This window comes from Pleurodeles waltl, chromosome 3_1 (assembly GCF_031143425.1).
Source record: "Pleurodeles waltl isolate 20211129_DDA chromosome 3_1, aPleWal1.hap1.20221129, whole genome shotgun sequence".
Classification (NCBI taxonomy): domain Eukaryota; kingdom Metazoa; phylum Chordata; class Amphibia; order Caudata; family Salamandridae; genus Pleurodeles; species Pleurodeles waltl.
This window is the reverse complement of record NC_090440.1, coordinates 676,935,983-676,960,002: the sequence shown is the minus strand read 5'-3', so window position 1 is coordinate 676,960,002 and position 24,020 is coordinate 676,935,983. Positions and strand designations below refer to the sequence as shown.

At 44.3% G+C, this 24,020-nt stretch overlaps 1 protein-coding gene across 2 annotated transcripts in view; it reads right to left on the bottom strand.

Moving 5' to 3' along the window:
• Window positions 1-24,020, bottom strand: part of LOC138284474 (protein phosphatase 1 regulatory subunit 12A-like) — a 409,508-nt gene that overhangs the window by 159,904 nt on the left and 225,584 nt on the right. Inside the window, exons 8-9 of one of the 2 annotated variants that reach the window (XM_069223275.1) lie at window positions 18,784-18,965; window positions 17,881-18,008 (exon numbers count right to left, since the gene is read on the bottom strand). In XM_069223275.1, coding sequence (XP_069079376.1) covers window positions 17,881-18,008; window positions 18,784-18,965 — 310 coding nt within the window. The remainder of the gene's footprint in view (window positions 1-17,880; window positions 18,009-18,783; window positions 18,966-24,020) is intronic. The other variant, XM_069223274.1, reaches the window with a different exon arrangement.

Sequence of the window (24,020 nt, the reverse complement as noted above, 5' to 3'; positions counted from 1 at the left end):
TGTTTGATGTTCCTGATAGTCTGTGTGTGTGAGGGGGAAAAGTGGCAGGCATGAAGTGAGCTCCAGACAATAACTAAGTTTGCCATGTGGGAAAGAAACCTTATATGCGTCCCCTGACAGGTGTTGTATGGTCTGGAGGAAAAAGATGCAAGCCAGGGTTTGGTGGCAGGTGTAACTCCTTTTAGGGAACTACTCTTGTCTCTGGAGGGAGTTGTTGCCTTTGTAGGACTCTCTAAAATAACTCCTGGGAGAAGATTGCTGGCCCTTTGTGGACTGGTAGGAGGTGGCTGTATCAGAGGAGGTGATATTTGAATCTCCATAATAGGAGGTGCAGCAAAAGGAGCTGGCTTTTGCAGTGCCCCAATTGCTTCTGATGTTTCTGTGTCCTTCTTTATCTTTTCTAAAGTTTTATCCACCTGGGGTCCAAAAAGGTGGTCACCATCAAAAGGCATTCCAGCAGATTTTGCTGAACCTCCAGCTTAAAGTCAGAGATACAGAGCCATGCATGTCTTCGTCGGAGAACGCAGCATTGTCAGCTGAGTCTAGGGCTCAGTGAATGGATGTGTGAGAAATGAGTTTGCACACTGATGCAACTTCCTGGCTCCGTTTTCTATGCTCCTCAGGGAGGTACTTGAGAAAGTCATCCATTCCGTCCCAGGGTAGGGGGCCATGGAATTCGCAGTACACCAATGGTTGACTGATTGCGTTGTTCTCTTTTTCCCATCGCATCAATGTGTTTGCTCTATCTATCTGGTGGTGGGGCACCTCCTCTGGCCTGGGAGTTAGCTCACTTATGGACAGTGGCGATATCTAGTGAGTCTGGTGAAAGCGGACCACGTATATAGATAGGGTCAGATGGGGAGGTTATATTTCTTATCTACCTTGGGTGTTATAACACTAGCTCTGACAGGATATTAAAAAAAATTCTGGGGTGTGGTGAAGCATGCCTTTGAGCATTGGGTGATATTGGGTGCAGCGGTGCATGGTGGAAAGGGTTTCAAAAATAAAGTTGTCCTGTAAGGGCCCCTTGTGAAGTTCTACCTGATGGATGGAGGTGTCCCTACTGATGAGTTCTTGAAATTAAGTTGAATCAGCAAGGGAGGGGAGAGCAGGACAAAGATCAGCATCTGTGTCTCCTGGTGGGTCTAAATCATACGAGTCCCATGGGTCATCCTGGGGAGGAACATGTAATATATCGTCAACTCATCGGAAGGCAAAGGCAGGGGAATAGCAGTCATGATGGTCGTGCAAAAGGTAAGGGTCTGGTATCCTTATCTGCAGTCTTGAGTATTTTTGGAGGAACTAGAGTGTCCAAGGCTTCCTGGAATGACAACTGCAGTTTGGAGGGTAGTGCAGCAGAGGCCAAAGGTCAGGCAAGAATGCGGCCTATGTGTGGGTGGATGATCAGATGTTTTTTCCTCAAATCAAACTGTTCCTGGAGCTTGTGGAGGATGGGCTCGACTGCTGTGCTGATGTCAAACTTGGAGTTCGATGCCGAAATCTTTAGATTCAAAAAAATCTTTTGTTTTGGTACCGATGATCCATTTAGTGCCAAGGAAGTTGAAGTCGATGTTGAAGGTCGGCGTGACATTGAAAGTCCGCTCAATGCCCACAATCAGGTAGCGCAGGGTAGTTGGAGCTAAAGTGCTCAGCTTGGAAGGCTTTTCCGGTACAGAGTCAGAGCTAGGTGAGGTGTCCGAAGCAGTTGTTTGATGCAGACCATGGCAGAAAGTCAGTGAAGGTCCGAAAGCCTCTCTCTGGTGTTCCAGAGGGGCTACAAGGTTTTTAGTAGAGAGCTGCTCTTGATGGTGTTGAGGGGGTGCTGTACTCATGGACTGTTGATAAGTTAGGAGGTCCTCGATCTCCAGGTCTATCTCGAGGTCGGAGCTTGAACTGCCTTCAACTGAGAAAGCCTCTTCATCTGCAACTGATGGCTGTAGGTGTTGTCCCCCCTCAATGCCGCTGGGACCGAAAAGGTCTGGTGTTTCTTCCATGCTCCTCCACCACATTTCAAGCCGATGTGCACGATGGCCGTGAAAGCCGAAGGAGAGGCAGGCGTCGCAATAAGATTTACTGTGTTCCAGCATCAGGCACAAATTACAGACCTGATGTAAATCCGTCCGAGGGTATTTCGTATGCCATAATATATATTATTATTACTGAGCAATATAGTTTTATCAAAACAAGTGTATGTCTGTGCAACTTCAGAGGCCATCTCAACAGAAAATGTGCTATCTGTGAACAACATCACACTACCATACGATTCTTCAGTTACATTAAGCATCGCCCACCATAACTCCATTAAAGGTAGGTGGGTCGCAAACGTTTGTCCTTTTAAAAAAGCGTGTCATGGTTCTAAAATGTTTGGGAAGCTGCAAATTAGAGAGATAAGATCAGATGAAGTCCGACCAGACAAAATAAAATTGATAAATAAGATAAAAATAGGTATAATAAAAAGACACGTTAGGATATATTATATTAGACAGATGAATGAATGATAAATCTCTACATAGGGATTAAGATTATGGAAAATTCTCTGTGAAACCCAAATTAACACAGTGTCCACTGGCAGTCGTAAGGACAATATCTTTCTTGTAAAACCACGGACATAGGAGGAACAGTCTTTGGTCAAAATAGATGCTAAACTTAGGAATCCCTTAGGGATCAAATTTAATACTAACAGCAAGAATAAAAGAAAAGAGATAACTAGGGTTAATCAATATTTATGAGAAGGTGTACAGAGGACACTTGGGATTTTAGTTCACAGATTCCCATCTGGGTTAGAGAGCTGGTAATAGCTGAACTAGTTACGTACCTTCAGTAACACCTTATCTGGTAGAGACAATATCTAGCTGCTGCAGATTACTTACCTTTGAATTCTCCCAAGGTGTCAGGCTGGATCTGGAACATTTTTGTGAGCATTACCCCTGGGTGCCGTTAGGTGGCAGTGATCGGCTCCCTGTCATTCATCTGCGTTGTCTGTGCTGGATAGGACGTCACGGTTCCAATATAGGCACAGTCTCGGCACACTCATGTCAATTTCTTTCCACGTAGTTCCACACTAGAAGCGCAAAGCCATAAAGAAACCGACCCCCTGCTGTTGTTTCAAAACTAAGGACCTGAAAGGGGGAGTCTATGCCCTTAGAAATCAATTCACAGACTCAGGAGAATGGGTAGGTCAGTAAGGAATCTGTAGCTAGGTATTGTCTCCTCCAGATAAGGCGATACTGAAGGTAAGTAACTTGTTCATCTGATAGAGACTTCTAGCTGCAGATTCCTTACATTTAAATAGATACCCAAGCAATACCATCCCCGGAGGTGGGCCTGTGAACTAAGTTCATACCAGAAAATCCTGCAGGGCCAAACAGCCAACGTAACCATTCTAGAGGAAGGATAAGTTGGACCCCTTTTCTTTGGACTCAAAGTACCCATTCCGACGAACCAGACTGTCCAGGCAGAAGTGTTTGGTAAACATGTCCAGAGACGCCCACATTGCCGCCTGACAGATGTCAAGGATGGAATGTTGTGTGCTAATGCAGTGGTCACAGCTTTGGCTCAGATAGGATAAGCATGCAATCCCTCAGGGCAAAGCCAGTAAGTAGTAGATCTTAATGCAGAGTATGACCCATCTGGAGATGGTCGGCTTCTGCACTGTCTGACCTTTCTTTGCATCCACATAACCTTCAAAGAGCTGGTCATCCACCTGGAACTCTTTTGTAGGAACAAGGTAGACTGTCAACGTTCTTTTTGGGTCCAGGCAGCAGAGTCACTCCTCTTCCTTGAATGATAATGGGGTGCGTAAAAAGTAGGCAAGGTGACTGAATGGCCTACATGAAAGGGTGAAACCACTTTTGGCAGAAAAGAGGCCCTAGTGAGAAGCATCACTTTGTCAGGATAGATGGAATGTGAGGATGGCTTAGATGACAATAACTGCAGCTCACTCACCCTGTGGGTAGATGTAACGGCCACTAGGAAGGCTGTTTTCAAAGTGAGAAGCCTGAGAGGACAATTATGGACAGGCTCGAAAGGAGCATCCATCAAAAAATGTAAAACCAAATTCAGATGACATTAGGGCATAATGAATAGGGATGGAGGAAAAAGATGTGTAAGACCTTTGAGGGACTAAAACAAATAAGGTTTATCAGGCAACCGCAAAAAAAGCAGAAATAGCAGACAAATATCCTTTAAGAGAACCCATAACAGTGCCCTGCTGGGCACGAGAAAGGATGAACACAACAACCTTATAGTGAGGGGCACAAAGGGGGTCACCATGCCACAAATTTCTTCCAATGAGAGGCGTACACCGTTTTGGTGCAGAGACCCCTGGCTGGCAAGATTAAGTTAATGACTTTGGGAGAAATGTCAAAAGATATCAACTGTTGAAGATCAATCTCCATGTGAGGAGGCAGAGAGTGGACAGATTCGGATGAGGAACCCTCCCCTGCTGCTATGACAGAACATCTTCCCTAAGGGGCAGTCTGATCGGAGGATCGATGGACCTGCTCAGTAGCTCGGGATACCAGACTCAATGCCCAGTCCGGAGCTATAAGGATTAGTTGGGCCCAGTTGATCTTGATCTTCTTGAGACCTCTGGGTAGGAGTGACATGGGCAGAAAGGTGTATAGGAGGTCTGAGTTCCACTCAAGACGAAAAGTATCTGCAAGCGATTGCCGCCTTGGAAACATCAATACGTGAAACTGCTGACATTGTGCCTTCTCTGTGGAGGTGAAGAGATCTAGTCAAGGATCTACCCACTGCTGAAAGATACCCTGCACCAACTCTGGATTGAGATGCCGTTCGTGATCCGCTCAGCATTTTTGTCTGAGTTAGTCCGCTCTGGCAATCAGCGATCCTGCCGGATGTTGAACCACTAGGGATATGCCCTGCTGTTTCAGCCACGTCCAGAGGTTAAAGATCCATGATTGTTCCATACCACATAGCAGTTATGTTGTCCATTGCACCATATTTCCCTTGATAAAGGGAAGAAAGGCTTTCAGTGCCAGCCAGATTGCACGGAGCTCCAACTGGTTGCTCTGGAGTCTGGTTTCTGCCAGAGGCCACATGCCTTTGATCTTCACCTCTTCCGCATGGCCGCCACAACCCCAGAGTGACGCATCTGTCACTACTGTCAGGTCTGGTTGGGAAAGAGTGAGGGATCTGCTGCTGAGCCACTTGCAGTTTGTTAACCACCACTGTAGATCTTTTGCACATCCCTGCGAGATCTAGACCATATCAGAAAGATTCCCCTGATGCTGCCCCACTGGAACTTCAGGTCCAACTGCAGAGCCCGCATATATTATCTGGCACGTGACCAACAGGATGCAAGAGGCCATAAGGTCATAAGATGAAATCCCACTAGATGCCAGGGAATTAAAAAAAATAGAGGGGTGGGGGCTGCCAAGCACTTTGGGCATGGTATTGCCCCCCACCACAATTGAAGGGGGTAACCGTATTTCAGCTCCCCCTGCAAACTAAAGCATCTCTTCACAATGGCAAGCAAGAGGAAATTTTACTCTTTTGGGTTTTGATTTTAAATATGGGCCCAAGAGAGCTTGGCTAACTCCCAATATTGTCCCACTTGCAATGGTGAGCAGCTGAACTGTTTGAACTTTGGTACGCTGCCACCTGGAAAAACTTACCAGACCCAGACACATCTGAAAACTAAACATCTGGGTGAGGCCAGGGTGGTGTGCTTCACATGCAACCCACACCATTTTCTTAACTAAAATGTCCTGCAAACCCCCAACTTTACCTGAAATGACGCATTTTCCTTACATTTCTGTGATGGATTCCAGCATTGTCACATCTTTATCGATAAAAATTCCGCCCCTCTTGTGTGTGAGTCTAAAGCCTAAAAACGGTTGAAAAAAACTGCCTTTTTGGACCCGCTTTGGTTCCCCCTCGATTTCTACGTGTTTTTCACCCTTCCCTGCCATCACAGGCACTTGGCAGCCTACACAAGTGAGTTATCATTTTTATCGGGAGACCGAGGGGAACGCTGGATAGTAGGAAATTTGTGCCAGTGCGGTAACACCACACAGAAATGCGAGGAAATGAAAATGTCACTTACCCAGTGTACATCTGTTCGTGGCATCAGTCGCTGAGATTCACATGGTATGCATGAGCTCGCCATCTGGTGTTGGGTCGGAGTGTTACAAGTTGTTTTTCTTCGAAGAAGTGTTTTCGAGTCACGGGACCGAGTGACTCCACCTTCTGTGCTCATTGCGCATGGGCGTCGACTCCATCTTCGATTGTTTTCCCCGCAGAGGGTGAGGTAGGAGTTGTACTATAGTAATAGTGCCCGCGCAATGAAAAATGTAAGTATGTACCTATTAAAGGATTAAGTAATATATACAAATGTACAAAATTGAAGGTAACTTCTGAACTGCTACAGGCTTCCGGGGAGGTGGGTGGGTCCATGTGAATCTCAGCGACTGATGCCACGAACAGATGTACACTGGGTAAGTGACATTTTCAGTTCGATGGCATCTGTCGCTGTAGATACACATGGTATGCATAGACTAGTAAGCAGTTAGTTCCCCATAAGCGGTGGTTTAGCCTGTAGGAGTAGAAGTTGTCTGAAATAGAGTTCTTAATACAGCTTGACCTACTGTAGCTTGTTGTGCGGATAGCACATCTATACAGTAGTGTTTGGTGAATGTGTGAGGCGTAGACCAAGTGGCTGCCTTACATATTTCCTGCATTGGGATGTTTCCTAAAAAGGCCATTGAAGCACCTTTTTTCCTTGTTGAATGTGCCCTGGGAGTAATGGGCAGTTGTCTTTTTGCTTTAAGGTAGCAGATTTGGATGCATTTAACTATCCATCTGGCTATACCTTGTTTTGATATTGGGTTACCTGCATGAGGTTTTTGGAATGCAATAAATAGCTGTTTAGTTTTTCTGATGTTCTTTGTTCTGTCAATGTAGTACATTAATGCTCTTTTGACATCTAATGTATGTAGTGCTCTTTCAGCCACAGAATCTGGCTGTGGGAAAAATACTGGTAGTTCTACCGTTTGATTTAGATGGAATGGTGAAATAACTTTTGGTAAAAATTTTGGATTAGGTCGTAGGACGACCTTATTTTTATGTATTTGTATAAAAGGCTCTTGTGTTGTGAACGCTTGAATTTCACTTACTCTTCTTAGAGATGTAATGGCGATGAGAAAGGCAACTTTCCAGGTTAGGAATTGTATTCCGCAAGAGTGCATGGGTTCGAAAGGTGGGCCCATGAGTCTTGTTAGAACCACGTTTAGGTTCCATGAAGGAACAGGTGGTGTTCTTGGTGGTATAATTCTTTTAAGCCCTTCTATAAATGCTTTGATAACTGGTATCCTATACAAGGAAGTTGAATAGGTAGTTTGCAGGTATGCAGATATTGCTGCAAGGTGTATTTTAATAGAAGAGAAGGCTAGCTTTGCTTTTTGTAAATGGAGCAAGTAATTTACTATATGTTTTGGAGTTGCATCTAGCGGTTGTATCTGATTATGATGGCAGTACCAAACAAATCTTTTCCACTTACTTGCGTAGCAGTGTCTAGTGGATGGCCTTCTGGCCTGCTTTATGACTTCCATACACTCTTGGCTAAGTTGTAAGTGTCCGAATTCTAGGATTTCAGGAGCCAGATTGCTAGATTCAGCGATGCTGGGTCCGGGTGTCTGATCTGTTGGTTGTGTTGCGTTAACAGATCTGGTTTGTTGGGCAGTTTGATGTGTGGTACTACAGACAGATCTAGCAGTGTTGTGTACCAGGGTTGTCTTGCCCAAGTTGGTGCTATTAAAATGAGTTTGAGTTTGTTTTGACTCAATTTGTTTACTAGGTAAGGAAGGAGAGGGAGAGGAGGAAAAGCGTAAGCAAATATTCCTGACCAGTTCATCCATAGGGCATTGCCTTGGGATTGCTTGTGTGGGTATCTGGACGCGAAGTTTTGGCATTTTGCGTTCTCTTTTGTTGCAAATAAGTCTATTTGTGGTGTTCCCCAGAGTGTGAAGTAGGTGTACAGAATCTGTGGGTGGATTTCCCATTCGTGGACTTGCTGGTGATCTCGAGAGAGATTGTCTGCCAGCTGATTCTGGATCCCCGGAATAAACTGTGCTATTAGACCAATCTGATGGTGGATTGCCCACTTCCATATTTTTTGAGCTAACAAGCTTAACTGCGTTGAATGTGTTCCTCCTTGTTTGTTTAGATAATACATCGTTGTCATGTTGTCTGTTTTGACAAGGATGTATTTGTGGGTTATGATTGGTTGGAAAGCTTTTAGTGCTTGAAAAACTGCTAATAATTCTAGATGATTTATATGCAGTTTTGTTTGATGTATGTTCCATTGTCCTCTTATGTTGTGTTGATTGAGATGTGCTCCCCACCCTGTCATGGAAGCATCTGTTGTTATTACGTACTCTGGCACTGGGTCTTGGAAAGGCCGCCCTATGTTTAAATTTATACTGTTCCACCATAGAAGCGAGAGGTAAGTTTGGCGGTCTAGCAACACCAGATCTAGAAGGTGACCCTGTGCTTGAGACCACTGTGAGGCTAGGCACTGTTGTAAGGGCCTCATGTGCAGTCTTGCGTTTGGGACAATGGCTATGCATGAGGACATCATGCCTAGGAGCTGTAGTATTGTTCTTGCTTGTATTGTTTGGTTTGGAGCCATGTGTTGAATGACCCTGTTGAAATTGTGGATCCTTTGTGGAGTTGGCGTTGCTACTCCTTTTGTCGTGTCTATTATGGCTCCTAGATATTGCTGTACTTTGCTTGGCAGAATGTTTGATTTTGCAAAGTTGACGGTGAACCCTAGTTTGTAGAGGGTTTGTATGACTTGATTTGTGTGGTTTGAGCATTGTGTGAGCGAACTGGTTTTGATTAGCCAGTCGTCTAGATACGGGAACACATGTATTTGCTGCCTTCTGATGTGTGCAGCGACTACTGCTAGGCATTTTGTGAATACTCTTGGAGCGGTTGTTAAACCAAAAGGCAATACTTTGAATTGGTAATGTATTCCTTTGAATACAAACCTTAGATATTTCCTGTGTGATTGATGTATTGGTATATGGAAATATGCGTCCTTGAGGTCTAGGGTTGTCATGTAGTCGTGTTTTTTGAGCAATGGTAACACTTCTTGTAGTGTGACCATGTGAAAGTGGTCTGATTTGATGAATGTGTTTACTACTCTGAGGTCTAGAATTGGTCTCAGTGTTTCGTCCTTTTTTGGTATCAAGAAGTACAGTGAATAAACTCCTGTGTTTATTTGTGTGCTTGGTACTAATTCTATTGCATTTTGTTGCAGTAGTGCTTGAACTTCTATCTCTAGAAGCTGTGAATGGTATTTTGTTAAATTTTGTGATTTTGGTGGTATGTCTGGAGGGAATTGCAGGAATTCTATGCAATAACCATGCTGGATAATTGCTAGGACCCATGTGTCTGTAGTTATTTTGTCCCATGCTTCGTAATATTGACGTATCCTCCCCCCCACTGGTGTTGTGTGGGAGGGGTGTGTGACATGTGAGTCACTGCTTGTTGGTAGTGGTTTTGGGGCTTTGAAATCTTCCCCTATTCCTAGGGAATTGCCCCCCTCTATACTGGCCCCGAAAACCTCCCCTGTACTGTCCCTGGTAGGTGGGCGGTGCGGACTGTGAGGTGCTAGCTTGTGTGGCCTGACCCCGAAACCCTCCTCTAAAAGGTGTTTTGCGGAAGGTGTTATAAGATCCTCTGCTCTGCGGGGAGTAGAGTGCGCCCATGGCCTTGGCAGTGTCAGTGTCCTTCTTGAGCTTTTCTATAGCTGTGTCGACCTCCGGACCGAACAGAAGTTTCTCGTTTACTGGCATGTTAAGCACTGCCTGTTGAATTTCTGGCTTGAATCCAGACGTTCTGAGCCATGCGTGCCTACGGATGGTAACCGACGTATTAATGGTTCTTGCGGCCGTGTCTGCTGCATCCATGGAGGAGCGTATTTGATTGTTGGAAATGTTTTGACCCTCCTCAACAACCTGTTTTGCTCTTTTTTGCAGATCTTTTGGGAGATGTTCAATGAGATGCTGCATCTCATCCCAGTGGGCTCTGTCGTATCGCGCTAGCAGCGCTTGTGAATTTGCGATGCGCCACTGGTTTGCTGCTTGGACAGCAACCCTCTTCCCGGCTGCATCGAACTTCCTACTTTCTTTATCTGGGGGAGGTGCATCCCCAGAAGTGTGTGAGTTTGCCCGTTTTCTGGCAGCCCCTACCACCACAGAGTCTGGTGGCAGCTGAGAGGTGATGAAGACAGGGTCCGTAGGAGGCGCCTTATACTTTTTGTCCACCCTAGGCGTCACTGCCCTACTTTTAACTGGCTCCTTGAAAATGTCCTTTGCATGGCGTAGCATGCCTGGGAGCATCGGCAGGCTTTGGTAGGAGCTGTGGGTTGAGGAGAGGGTGTTAAATAAAAAATCATCCTCTACTTGTTCCGAGTGTAGTTCCACATTATGGAATAGAGCTGCTCTAGCCACCACTTGCGAGTAGGCTGTGCTGTCTTCCGGTGGTGATGGCCTAGTTGGGTATGTGTCTGGGCTGTTATCAGACACTGGTGCGTCGTACAAGTCCCACGCATCCTGATCTTGGTCGTCGTGGCTCATGGCGGTGTGAGCTGGCGAATGTGACGGGGTGTAAGTTGGCGAAGCCGGAGTTACAGGTGGAGGCGAGGGAGGAGGTGTTACCTTTTGTGTTGTTTGTTGCTGAGGAGTAAACTGAAGCGTTCTCTTTCGTTTGACAGGTGGGAGGGTACTGATCTTCCCAGTCCCCTGCTGAATAAAGATACGCTTTTGCGTGTGATCCACGTCAGTGGATTGCAGTTCTTGTTCAAATCTATGTTTCTTCATTTGAGAAGACATAGAATGCTCTTCGGTATAGGAGCCAGAAACAGGGTCTGATGTCGCTTTTTTCGGCTCCGAAAGCCCTGTCGATTGTTTTTTCGGCTCCGAGGTAACCTTCCTCTTTTTCTGTGCCGAAAATTCTTGGCCTCTATGGTCTTCGGCGCCACTGTCTCGGCGTCGATCGGTGTCGACACCGAACTCTCGGTGTCGATGCTTCTGTTTAGCACTCTCTCGGTCCCGAGGAGGCTGCGTGCCGGTGTCTCGACCGAAGTCGGACGATCTCGACACTGAATGGGCCTTTTTCGGTGCCGATTGTTGGTCACCGAGAATTTGGGTGGAGCCATGGCCGGATGGCAGTGGCGTCCCCTGGGCCTTCTTTCCTTTTTTAAGGTTTGATCTCGACGTCTTACTCACAGTTCTTGTAGAGTGTAGCTCGTCGGAGTCTGAATCCTGGATGGAAAAGGATTCCTCCTGTTCCTCTTCTGTCTCGAACTGTGGACGCTCTTTTGGCGTGGACGCCATCTGGAGTCTTCTCGCTCGACGGTCGCGCAGAGTTTTTCGGGACCGGAACGCCCGACAGGCCTCACAGGATTCTTCGCTGTGCTCGGGTGACAGGCACAGATTACAGACCGAGTGTAGGTCCGTATAAGGATATTTGTTGTGGCATTCGGGGCAGAATCGAAACGGGGTCCGATCCATCGGCGTTGTCCTCCACGCGGTCGGGCCGACTAGGCCCCGACGGGGTGCCGAAATCTACCCCGAAGGGCACCGAGGCGCTTCGATGTTGAACGCGTCGTCGTATGTGTCTATCTCTAACCGGATCGCAACGATACCGTCGAAAATCTTCCGTCTTCAGCTAACTTTCCGTTCCGAAACTCGGAGCGACAGGAACACGTCCGAACCCGATGGCGGAAAGAAAACAATCGAAGATGGAGTCGACGCCCATGCGCAATGAGCACAGAAGGTGGAGTCACTCGGTCCCGTGACTCGAAAACACTTCTTCGAAGAAAAACAACTTGTAACACTCCGACCCAACACCAGATGGCGAGCTCATGCATACCATGTGTATCTACAGCGACAGATGCCATCGAACTGTTATTCTGAAGCTACCTTTGAGGTTTGCAAGGGATTCTGGGTAGGAAAACGCTGGGGGAATCCATGCAAGTCACACCTCCCTGGACTCCCTTGGGTGCCTAGTTTTCAGAAATCTCTGGGTTTGGTAGGTTTCCTTAGATGGCTGTCAAGGACCAAAAACTCAGGTGGCTCACTTACAAAAACAGGTAGTTTTATAAAAGATCATTTTGATGTGCCCAAGTTGTGTTATGGTTCCCTCCCTGTTGTGGGCACTAGGCCTATCCACAAAAGTGAGGGATTAGTTTTATCGGGAGACTTGGGGCATGCTGGGTAGAAGGACATTTGTGGATTCCCTCAGATTCCAGAACTTTACATCACCGAAATGTGGGGAAAATGTGTTTTTAGACACGTTTTGAGGTTTGCAAGGTATTCTGGGTAGCAGAACATGGTGAGAGCCACACAAGCCACCCCATCCTGAATACCCCTCAGTGTCTAGTTTTAAAAAATGTACAGGTTTGCTACGTTTCTCTAAGTGCCGGCTGAGCTAGAGCCCAAAATCCATAGTTAGGCACTGTGTAGAAAACACGTTAGTTTTCAGTGTAAAAAATGTGATGTGTCCATGTTGTGTTTCCTGTCGCGGCCCTAGGCCTACCCACACAAGTGAGGGTACCATTTTTATCGGGAGACTTGGAGGAATGCTTGGTGGAGGAAGTTTGTGGCTCCCCTCAGAATCCAGAACATTCCATCACCGAAATGTGAGGAAAAAGTGTTTTTCAACCAAATTTAGATATTTGCAAAGGAGTCTGGTTGACAGAACCTGGTGAGAGTCCCACAAGTCACCGCATCCTGGATTCCCCTAGCTGTCTAGTTTTCAAAAGTGTAGAGGTTTGGTAGGTTTCCATAGGTGCCAGCTGAGCTACAGTCCAAAATCCACAATAATGCACGTTGCAAAAAACGTATAATTTTTCAGTGTAAAAATGAGATGTGTACACTTTGCGTTTTGGGTCGTTTCCTGTCACGGGCACTAGGCCTACGGACGCAAGTGAGGTACCATTTGTATCGGGAGACTTGGGGAAATACAGAATAGAAGAACAAGTGTTATTGCTAATTGTCTTTTTCTGCAATATTGCCTTCCAAATGTAAGACAGTGTGTAAGAAAGAAGTCATTTTGAGAAATGCACTGTAATTCACATGCCAGTATGGGGACCCCCGAATTCAGAGATGTGGAAATAATCACTGCTTATAAACTCCATTTCTTGTGTCCATTTCGGAAATGCATAGGTTTCCTTTATACCTATGTTTCACTCTTTATATTTTACAAAATGAACTGCTGTATACCCAGTATACAATGAAAACCCATTGCAAGGTGCAGATCATTTATTGGCTCTGGGTGCCTTAGGTTCCTGATGAACCTACAAGCCTTTTATATATTACCGCAATCAAAAAGGTCCAGCAGACGTAACAGTATATTGCTTTCAAAAATCTGCCATAGCTGGAAAAAGTTACAGAAGAAAACGTAGACAGAAATGGCTGCTCTTTTCAACTCAATTTCAATTTTTTATTTAATTTCAACAGTTACTTTCTTTAGGAAAACCTTGAAGGATCTACACAAATGACCCCCTGCTGAACTCAGAAGTTTGTCTAATTTTCAGAAATATTTAGCTGTCTGGGATTCACCATTGCTTTCACTCCCATTTCTGTCACTAGCTGGAAGGAGGTTGAAAGTACAAAAAAATAGGTAAAATAGTGTATGTCCCAGTAAAATGCCAAAACTCTGTAGAAAATGTGTTTTTCTGATTCTGTTCCTGAAACCTGGGAAAATAGCGATTTCAGCACCACAAACCCTTGGTTGATGCCATTTACGGGGGAAAAAACAGATGCTTTCTTCTGCAGCACCTTTTTCCATTTTTCCCCCAAAAAACACATTTTTGCTGTATTTTTGCTAATTTCTTGGCCTCCTTCAGGGAAACTCACAAACTCTGGGTACCTTGAGGATCCACAGGATGTTGGAAAAAAGGGACACAAATTTGGTGTGGATAGCTTATGTGGACAAAAAGTTATAGGGGCCTAAGCGCAAACTACTCCAAATAGTCAAAATTTGTGCACAGTAAAATGTCAACATACCAGGCATGGCATATATTTGGGTTAAGGCCCCAAAGGGAAACTGTAGTTTAGTAATTTAAAAGGGGAGTAAAAGGCTTGGTCCGGGGCATCCGACTGGTGCTCTGCTTAGGATGCAGATTTTAAGGTGCTTTTATAGGAAAGGATATGTTGAGCATATGGAATTTATCAGCTAAATTCTCAATTGAGCTAGGAATGGCTTTTTTAGCCACAGTTGAGACAAAGAAGTCAGTAACTGCTGCACCCCCTAGCTAGTGCGCTGCCTTGATCCATTTGTACACAATGTCAAGGGTTTTGGGTTTAAGTGCTCCTTGATGTGCAACCTAAAGTACCTTGTCCAGCTTTGTAAAGTGCTATAGATGCCCAGCTGGAGCTCTCTTGTCAGGTTAAATGGATTACCAGGCTGCTAATAAGAAATGTTATATACGTAGAGGAGCAGTGTATTTACCTCATACCAAGATCAACTTTGACCTCAATTAAACTAGGGGTGTCTTCATTAACTGCAGCTAATACTCAAGGAACACCACTATCATGGCATCTAACTAATGTTCTGCAGGGGTACGTATGTTTAAGCACTTTGTGTTGGGGTGCTCCTTAAATTGCGGAACGAAATGCCTCGAGCTACTTTATCAGATGTAGTAAGTGTCCATTGGATATCCTTAACCCAAATTAGGTGGAAAGCCAGATTGCCAGTTTGCTATAAAGTGCTGTAGGTGCTCATCCACTGCTTTCCCCTGAATCACCAGAGAACAAATGCACTAGTGGCGAGCAGAGCCCGAAGAGACGGTTTCTCAAAATGTATGTGTAGAAAAGTAAAACTGTGGTTTTGACGAAAGTAAGAAGAACCGGTCCTATTACTGGAAATTGGATGATAACGGTTTAAGCCATGAGAAAATCTACCCCTACATAGGCAGGATCACACCACAAAATCGAGATAAAAAAACTCAACGTTGCACAGGTACGTTCGAAGGCTTTAAGTCACAGTGGAGCAATAAATACTCTCTATCAAGCAGTTGCGAAAAGGCAATTTACACATCCTATTAAGATACATATATATGGCCAAGACTCCACCTACACTGTCCTAAGGAATAGAGTATATCCCTTATAAACACTGGTCTTCATTTCATGAATGGAGGTAAAATCCTATGATTGTTTATTACTGTAGAACCTAGCATACTAGTTCAGACTCTGCTTTTACAATAGGGAATTCCAGGTGGCAATATTTTATTTTGTGCCGCTGTAGTGTAATATTTTACATTCCAAACCAGGATCCCTCAGGTGCGTTTTAAAGGAAGAATTGCTTGTTGATTAAAAAAAGTATGAAATGCTTTTAAACACATTATAGCATAGTTCATCCATTCTGAAAATACCTTTTCAATACTTATGAGCTTGTAAATATCTCAGTTTTGTTTTAAAAAGAGTAATTCCCCTGATAAGCTTCAATGTTGATAAATGCACTCTTTGAAATATTACAATGTCATTGTAAATGCATTGTTTTGGGTAAGATGCAACAATATCTGTCAATGACTACCGGTTATATTAGAAGAACTATTATCATGCCAAGAGCAGATACATCTTCTATTGAAGCTGTTCTAGGAGCTTGGAGTGGAGCTTTGTCCTTTAAGTAACAATGGAATGCAGAATTTGGATCACATCTTATTTTTGTGTCCAGATCTTGTTCAGTATTGTAAAAAGCTATTAGATCCTTATGTTACTCACTTGGGAGTACACAAGATGGGGATGTTTTAACATTAATCACCAACTACGTTATTGTATTTTTAAAGTTTTAAAATGTTTTATAAATATCTTCAAATTAGGATTTGATTAACTAATGCACCCAGATGTTGGACAGTGAGTGTGTTAAGTACTCATTGTTAAGGCTTTTGTAAATGATTTTCTCCAGTAGGCAACTAAATCAGTAACTTTTTATTTTTATTTTACATTTTGGACTTACCTCCATCCATGAAAATGCAGCAGAGTTGCTCTAGGGTTGCGGAACATGACTCAACCAGTGGCTGGCTGTCACACAATCTGTTCTAGGATGTTCAGTGCAATAACTATTATTTCAGCTTCACTTTCTTCTAGGGGTCTAACATCTATCTGTACTGTGTGGGGACTCAGGGTCGAAAGCACTCCTCCAATTAGAATATAAGAAGTTCATCTATCAGTAGATTTCTCAAACACTTTCTCCTTCTCTTAATAGGAACTGGGAGAGAGACTAGACCAGCCCTATACTCTTTGGTGCATACACTAATAAAGCAACAGTGTTGTGAGTGAGCCTCACCAGCAATCTACTCCATCCATGAAAATGCAGCAGAGTTGCTCTAGGGTTGCGGAACATGACTCAACCAGTGGCTGGCTGTCACACAATCTGTTCTAGGATTTTTAGTGCAATAACTATTATTTCAGCTTCACTTTCTTCTAGGAGTCTAACATCTATCTGTACTGTGTGGGGACTCAGGGTCGAAAGCACTCCTCCAATTAGAATACAAGAAGTTCATCTATCAGTAGAGTTCTCAAACACATTCTCCTTCTCTTAATAGGAACTGGGAGAGAGACTAGACCAGCCCTATACTCTTTGGTGCATACACTAATAAATCAACAGTGTTGTGAGTGAGCCTCTACTCTGCAAATGGTAACAAACATACACTGGTCTGAGGCTGGACTGTTATCGCCATCAAAACACCAAATACATCTATCCTACAAGCTCTTCAGTACTGCAGACACTTTCACATTTATTGCCCACCTATTGTGACTAAACCTGCTGTGCCACCTCCTCTGCACTTGTGAAGAATGTAGGAAATAACTGCTAGAGCTTCCAATTACCCAGCATTTTTTCATTCAAACATAATAAATCAAGCCTTACTGGACAAACAGACAAAACAGTCACATAAACAGATATAATTTCCCAGCTAATTTCACTATACGTTGCGCTGATAAAGCAACCAATTCAAGACACTCTTCCTCCATGAGTTTAATCTACTCTGTGTTCGCCAACAACGCTCTCCTACACAGCAGTCATTCTTGGTTAACAACAAACCTGTCCTGATGATGCTTCAGGAATCCAGTGCCACTCAGACTACGTTTGACGAGGAGGAAAATTATCTAAGATCCAAAGAAATTAACCATCAAGTTGGCTCAGGGAGCCACTGACATCTGTGGCAAAGTGAAGGCCATAGGTTCAAATTCTACTGTGGCCAACTTAGCTTTCCATCCTTCTGACGTCACTTAAGTAAACACCATTACATGGGGTAAGAGTAAAACCTGCTCTTAGATATGAAAAACGTTTGGCATTAAGTTCAATACTGAAGAAGATATTACTGTTAGCAACATCCCATGACAGTCACTGTTCACTGTAATCCATATGGACTCCAACTCTTTGCATCTAATTAATTTACAAGGGTCTAACCTTACTCCATACTGAGAGCATTGCTCCAGAGATTCATGTCACTCATTAGCAAGCAAACATTCTTTGTTCACCAACTATGGTTAGGACAGCTAGTACTTCTCCGTTCAGTATCTAGCAGCCCTACCTGCCAAGAATCCACTATAAATGTAACTTATGTACTATTCCACTAAGGAGTTGTAATCTGAAGGCCTTGTTTTTGCGAGCCAAGCCATTATAAGTCAGCAAAACTCACCACTGAACATTCACAATCAACCACCAATAGCCAACATATGACAGTAACACCAAATACTTGCCCCACATCCCCAACCCAAAATTCTTCTCCAGAAATCCAAGCAATTCTCAAATGGCCTACTAACATTCATCCATGCTGCTGTTTCTCAGCACGACACATAAACAAATGGCATGTTTTGTTGATACACAGGGCAATCATACCTTCTTTGCTGTGGAGGTGGTGGTGGGTGTAGTGATCGAGGTGGTGGTGGAGGGAGTGACGGCGGTCAAGGAGAGGCTGCTCAGCTTGTTGTTCAGATTGTTGACTCTCTCGCGGGTCTTCATTTTCTCTGGAAGAGAAAATGTTTATATCTGGCTCTGTCAGTACAGGAAAAGAAGTTCACTGACAGATCAGCACTACCTTTAGCAAGGAAGTGTATGTCTTGTCACCAAAGGGAGCACAGGCACCATCATCAGTGGCACCCTAGACAAAAAGGTGTGCCCTTACCAGAGGGAAGTTCTGACATAAGGAGGGGGTCTCACTACAGCGCAATTACCACAGTCAGCAGAGAGTTCTCTCACTATTTGGAAAACTGCCAGATCGTGGCACCCTAAAAGAGGAGGAGGAGGAGGAGGATCAATGACAGCAGGAGCACACTTCACAGAGGCCACCAGAGACAGACGGTCATCCAGAGAGCACGGACAGCAGGGAGTGTTCTCAAAGGAGGGGTGGGGGAGTAACAGCAGCAGCAGCTTGCTCACAAAGGGAGAGAAGCAGCAATATCAATAGGGACACTCACAGTGACAGTGCTGACAGTATGAAGTATTTTCACAGAAGAAGGAAACACTAAAATTAATGGACGTACTAACAGGTGCATGAAGTAGGAAGACCCCTTACCAACAGGACAGCCGTGAGAAAAAAGAAATTCACAACAGTGATAACTCTAACAGAGGAGAGGGCATCTTTAACATGGAAGGAGGCCAAGGACTGAAAAGTAAGTGCTAGTCAGAGGGTCCACGGACCCCAAATATAGCACTTAACAATGTTCAGAACACAGATAACACTGACAGAAGCAGGCCCTTCACCAGGATGTTTCCCCGGCTCCCTGTGTTCCACTTTCTTACCAGATTCAGCCTCAGACTCCGATTCTGAGGCCTCCTCTTCCTCAGAGCTAGAGCTACTGGACTCCTTCTTGGTTGGCTCCTCCTCTTCATCATTGAGGCGCTCAAGGGTGGCAGGCTCAGTGCGGCGCTCCTTGTCGTGGAGGGAGATCTTCTCTTTGCTGCTCATACGAGAAATAGAACTCCTAATTGAACAAGGGGAGTGGTGCAGGTGCGTGGCATTAGTGCAAGGCGTGAAGGGCCACTGGGCCACTGCCAGCATGTGTCACACCACACAACAACCCCACACGTGCTCAGCACAAGGATGGGTGGCAGAGCATCCCCAGAGCTCCACTGCCTATAAGGCACAGTGCTAGAGTACAGACTAAGGTGTGGGATAACCTCTGAAGGACCTGGCGACCTATACTACAACCTCTCTCTTACCTTCATACTAGGGGACTTTTGCCTTCCATGCTACTCTTCTCTCAACCCATTTTTATTAGTTATCACATGCTATCTTTCTTAGGCTTCCTTCACCCATCTAATTACTTAGTAAGATGATTTGCAGACCCAGGAGAGTTATCCTATGTTTCATCTCCTACAGAAGCCACCTCCGACAAATAGGTGGTAAAAAAGTATAAGAACATTTGATAGCTACCAAAAAGGTTTCCCATAATCTTCTGCATTCAGTAGATTATTATTTTAATTGCATACCTTGAATATTCTGGGAAATGGATTTGCTATTGGTTTTATGTAAACTAGGTCGATACACCACCAGCTGTATTTGCACAGTAATGTGCACAGTACAAGCAAGACACCCTCAAATGAATAACAGAATCAGAAGGAATACCAGTATATCACCTTCCAGCTCCTGATGTATTCGGTTATAAGGTGGGGATGCTGTAGACCACCAGCACATTTATTCGGTGTCCTCCTCGGTTATGCCTCAACCCTGTCCTACAAGGCTTCTCATGTGGGCCCCACTATGGCTGTCCCACTAATCGTGTTAGGTATCTCCCTTGCTAGACATCTGAATCTGACCTTCCTCTAACAGGTCACCATTTCCTTCACTGCAACATTTTCTTCAACCTCTTGTTATGTATGCCCTTTCTCCTATTGGCCGTCCTGCAATGCCTCCTCCCACTTATCCAATGGAAGCCTATTTACATTCTACAATACAACATCTAACAGTGTTAGGTTTCTTCCTCCCCTTCCCTTGAAAGGCCTCTGTTTGTCCTGGGAGCATCATACTATGCGTCCCAGATGTCTATGTCTGACACCCAAGTCCTTCACAACCTTCTTGCTGGAGAACTAGAAACATTGCTTTTGAACCTTTTATACTTTTTTAAGCAAAATATTTTGTATTAACCAGCAGAAAATGTGAAGTTTTTGGAGCTCAAAGGGAGGTTCTAACAGCCTTATGTGCACACACCACCAGTGTAAGGAAATCACACATACAGACTTGCATGCGGGACAAAGCAGTGCCACCGTCCACACAGAGAATCCAGGGAGAGTCCGCAGGGCATGCACACGTTATACCAGCAGGGAAGGTGGGGGAGTGAACAGACTGTACCAAACAAAGGGTCAATCAAACTGGACCACCAACTGAGAACACAAAACCCACCAGCCTATTCAACTGTGTGGGGGGAAACCAGGAAATTGTTGTTAAATATCAGTTAGGGAAAGGAACACTGCAAGTTGAAGTGAGTGGAAAAATACCACAATGAACTACTGTTGGGGGAGGTGGCGGATGCAGAAGAGTGATGTTAGAAGATGACGACTGGTCATACTTGTAAACTGGGTTAGTGACTGGAATATCATGAGAATGATTTCACAAGGTAGGGCAGATCCCATTACACTTCACCAACCTTGGAGAGCCATTCCCCAGTAGATGCTAGCAAGATAGGAGGGACCTGAGAAACGTAGCCAAATTGCAACAACAAAAAGCAAGACAGGAGGGGAGAAGGAACTGCATGAGGCTGCCAGCTGGCAAGAAGTATGCGACGCGACAGCCACTGAGGGCCAAACTGCCAGACCTAAGCGCCATGTCGGATTAAGACTGTAGGATGGAGAAACCGGATCAAAAAGCTATTCACACTTTTTGCCAGAGAAGGCAACGGGAAGTGGCAAGAGGAAAGGGTAGCTCAGGATGGGGAATGCAAGATGTTAAACCAGCTCCACCACATCTTGGAGAACAACTTTGTCAATTATATTTTTGCTAATAAACTAGTATTAACTAGCTATCCCTGCCAACAAGGAAAATCTTACAATTAGAACCCTATTGATTGCACTAAACTGGAAAACAAAAATCACAGAATTCTGGAACTGAAGGAGGGCTCCAGAGGCTGGAGGAGTTTCAAATGTCAAACTCATTGGGCTTTACCAGTCCGGAAGGCAGAAATACGTCAGACTTTACCAACATGATGGGGTTGAGAAGTGCTGGTAAGCTGAAAATTGTCTGTAGTTGTAGTGGAGATCAGTTACATTCCATCACCACTGGATGGCTATACTGGTCAGACTACTGTAAAAGAGACTAAGTGGGTTGAAGAGGGCATTTAACCTTTGAGGGTACAATGCCTAGATACACCCAACTATAAAACTAACAGACTATACCAACAAGTGGATCAATCAAAGCACCAACAATCCTTACCAGTGGGAGTCATCCAGTCTCACGGTACCAACCCAAGAACCCAACTGACTGCTACCTGAATATAGGAGAGCAAGGAGTGCCGACTAATGCATCAACCAGTTAAGAAAATACTAGCTGACTCTCCCCCAACCAGGAAGGGACAAACCGGTATGCAAAAACCTCCAGACTGAATGCACTGAGGAGGAACAACACAACCGAATGTTAAAGGAACAGTAACTAGTGTTCACGGCCTAAACAAATGATGTAATTCAAAGTCCTATTCTTCATCCATAAGGCCTAGATGGCCTAGAAATAAGATACTTATTCATCCAAAGTTTTGCAGTCTTACAAATCCATCCATCTCCTTCGGTCGGTCTGTCTCTGCAATCCTGATACTCTATAAAATGTTGAAAGGCAGATGACATTATGAACACTTCCAAGAACTTTCTTCCTCAAAGTGTTTTTTCTGAAGAGGTGTAAAGTTCCAGTAGTTCAGAGCACAATTTGGGCTCCCATCAGATTATCTTGTTTTTGGCATTACTGTTCCTGCTGACCCACTATGATGACTCTCAATCCTATTAAGTGGTTGATGCTTAATGTGCACTATGCAGGTGTCAGTACTTAGCTGATTTTCCTTCCACATCAATACTTTTTTCATGGTTTTAACACTGAAATCTTAAGGGTCAAATAAGGCTCTTTCAAAATCTGGTTGACCCAACATTGTGATTAATGCAGGAAACTGGCTCCAGAGGGAACGTAAGGGGTAGCACTAAATCCCTCTTTTAGCATCATCTTATTACTGTTTTCAAATGCACTGGCCACCTAGAATATAAGCTATGGTTGACAGAGTGGTTGCACTCAAGTTTCTCACTGCAGGAAAAGTTACCATGGAGTCTGCTTGCTCTCAGTGGTGAGGCACAGGTTCCAATACACCAAGTAAAGGAATCAGCTGGGATTCTTTCAGACAGTCTACACTCCTGACAAACGAGAGCAATCTATATATTTCAACTTAGTTTCTATAAGGGTGCCTTGTGATCAGGCACTTTGCAGTTCTTCATTTATTTTGGGGACTGCTAGGAAAAAACATAACTTTATATGGTGATACTACTGTCTCTAAGACAAAGTGCGTAAACACCCCTGGCAATAATGGAACTGATTAACCACTTCCTTCATCCTTGGAGAAGAAGTGCTAATTCACCAGACTTTGGTGTAGAGAAAAGGGGACTTCCTTCAGATCCATCTTTACGTATATTCTTTAACCAAAGGTAGTAAAGGCTGATATTCTCACAGATACTGAGGTGGTCGTTGGACCTATGCCCTAGTATAAACCCAGTTTTTTTTCCTTTTAATGTACAGTGGCTTGCTGTTGAATAAGGTCAGAAGCATATCCAATTTATAGGGGGGATGTGGCTAAATCAAAGATTGGAGATCACAAGTTGCTTGGAAAATGTCAAAGGTTCAACTCCAAAGACGGCAAGCACATAAAGTAGCTCCATAGGCAGTGGAGAGAAAAGGGCTTGGAGAATATGGATGACCATTAACTAAAAGAAATCTGCATCACTGAGTTTCTTAACTGCAGTGCCAAAGGACTGCTAACTCTAAAGATCCTTAGACTTCGAAGCTCAATATCATAAATGACCACAGTGAAGCGCTACACTGCCTTCTGCCTAGGTCTGCGATATAGAAATACCATATGCATACAAGTAGATCTTAAAGGAAAATGACAGCCTAGTACATAAGTCGAGGTCGGAGATGAATGAATTCAAATAGGAGGTGAGGCTGTTTGAGTCTAAGTCTTGTGGTAATTCAATTATCAATTTGATGACTTCGGTAGAGCTCCAAACTGGCCGGTGGGGCACCCTGTAAAGCTTACATACTTTCCTCTGACTGGCTCTTGATTGGCAAAGGTAAGGCAATGTAGGAGTTTATTACTTACCTCGTCAATGGTTGGTAATGTTGAAAGATTGAGGGTTTTTTGGGAAACAGTGCCTCTGTAACAGACAGGACACACCCAGTGCTCTATACAAATGATGTGATAACTGGCAAACAACCAGAATAACAGTGCTACAGGACCATATAGGAAGTGAACTGACCAAAAGATTATTAACCACAAGATCTGCCATTCACCAGCTGTGTTGTTCTACACACCTGCATTCCTTGAAGCAAAACTGTTTTTGAATGGACCAACTCAAAGGGAAGTGCAATTGAGAAGTGAAAGGCACGGCAGGTTTATTGGGAAGCAAGGTAAAGGACCAACTGATCATGCCTCTTTCTCAAAAATTTTTAGTCTGCCAAGGCTGTATCTGTATCATTCTCAAAACTGCACATTTATCCCTATGTTTTGTGATGAGGGGGACTTAGCACTGAAAATACATACCAGTTCTGGAAGACAAATTACTAAACAGTCACCAAAAGGAGACTGAGCATGCTCTTACTAGTCTAGATCAGAATACCCATACTATGTCAAGCCTTGAAGATGTTCCTCAGACTGTGCCAGCACAGAAATCCAGAAAATGCAATTAATGTGGAAGACCAGCTGACTGTGTGGGATATACATTGAGCTGTACTGCCCATTCTAGAGCAGAACCAAGACTGATCTGCACATGGGGGGTCTCTGTTGAAAGTGGCATAC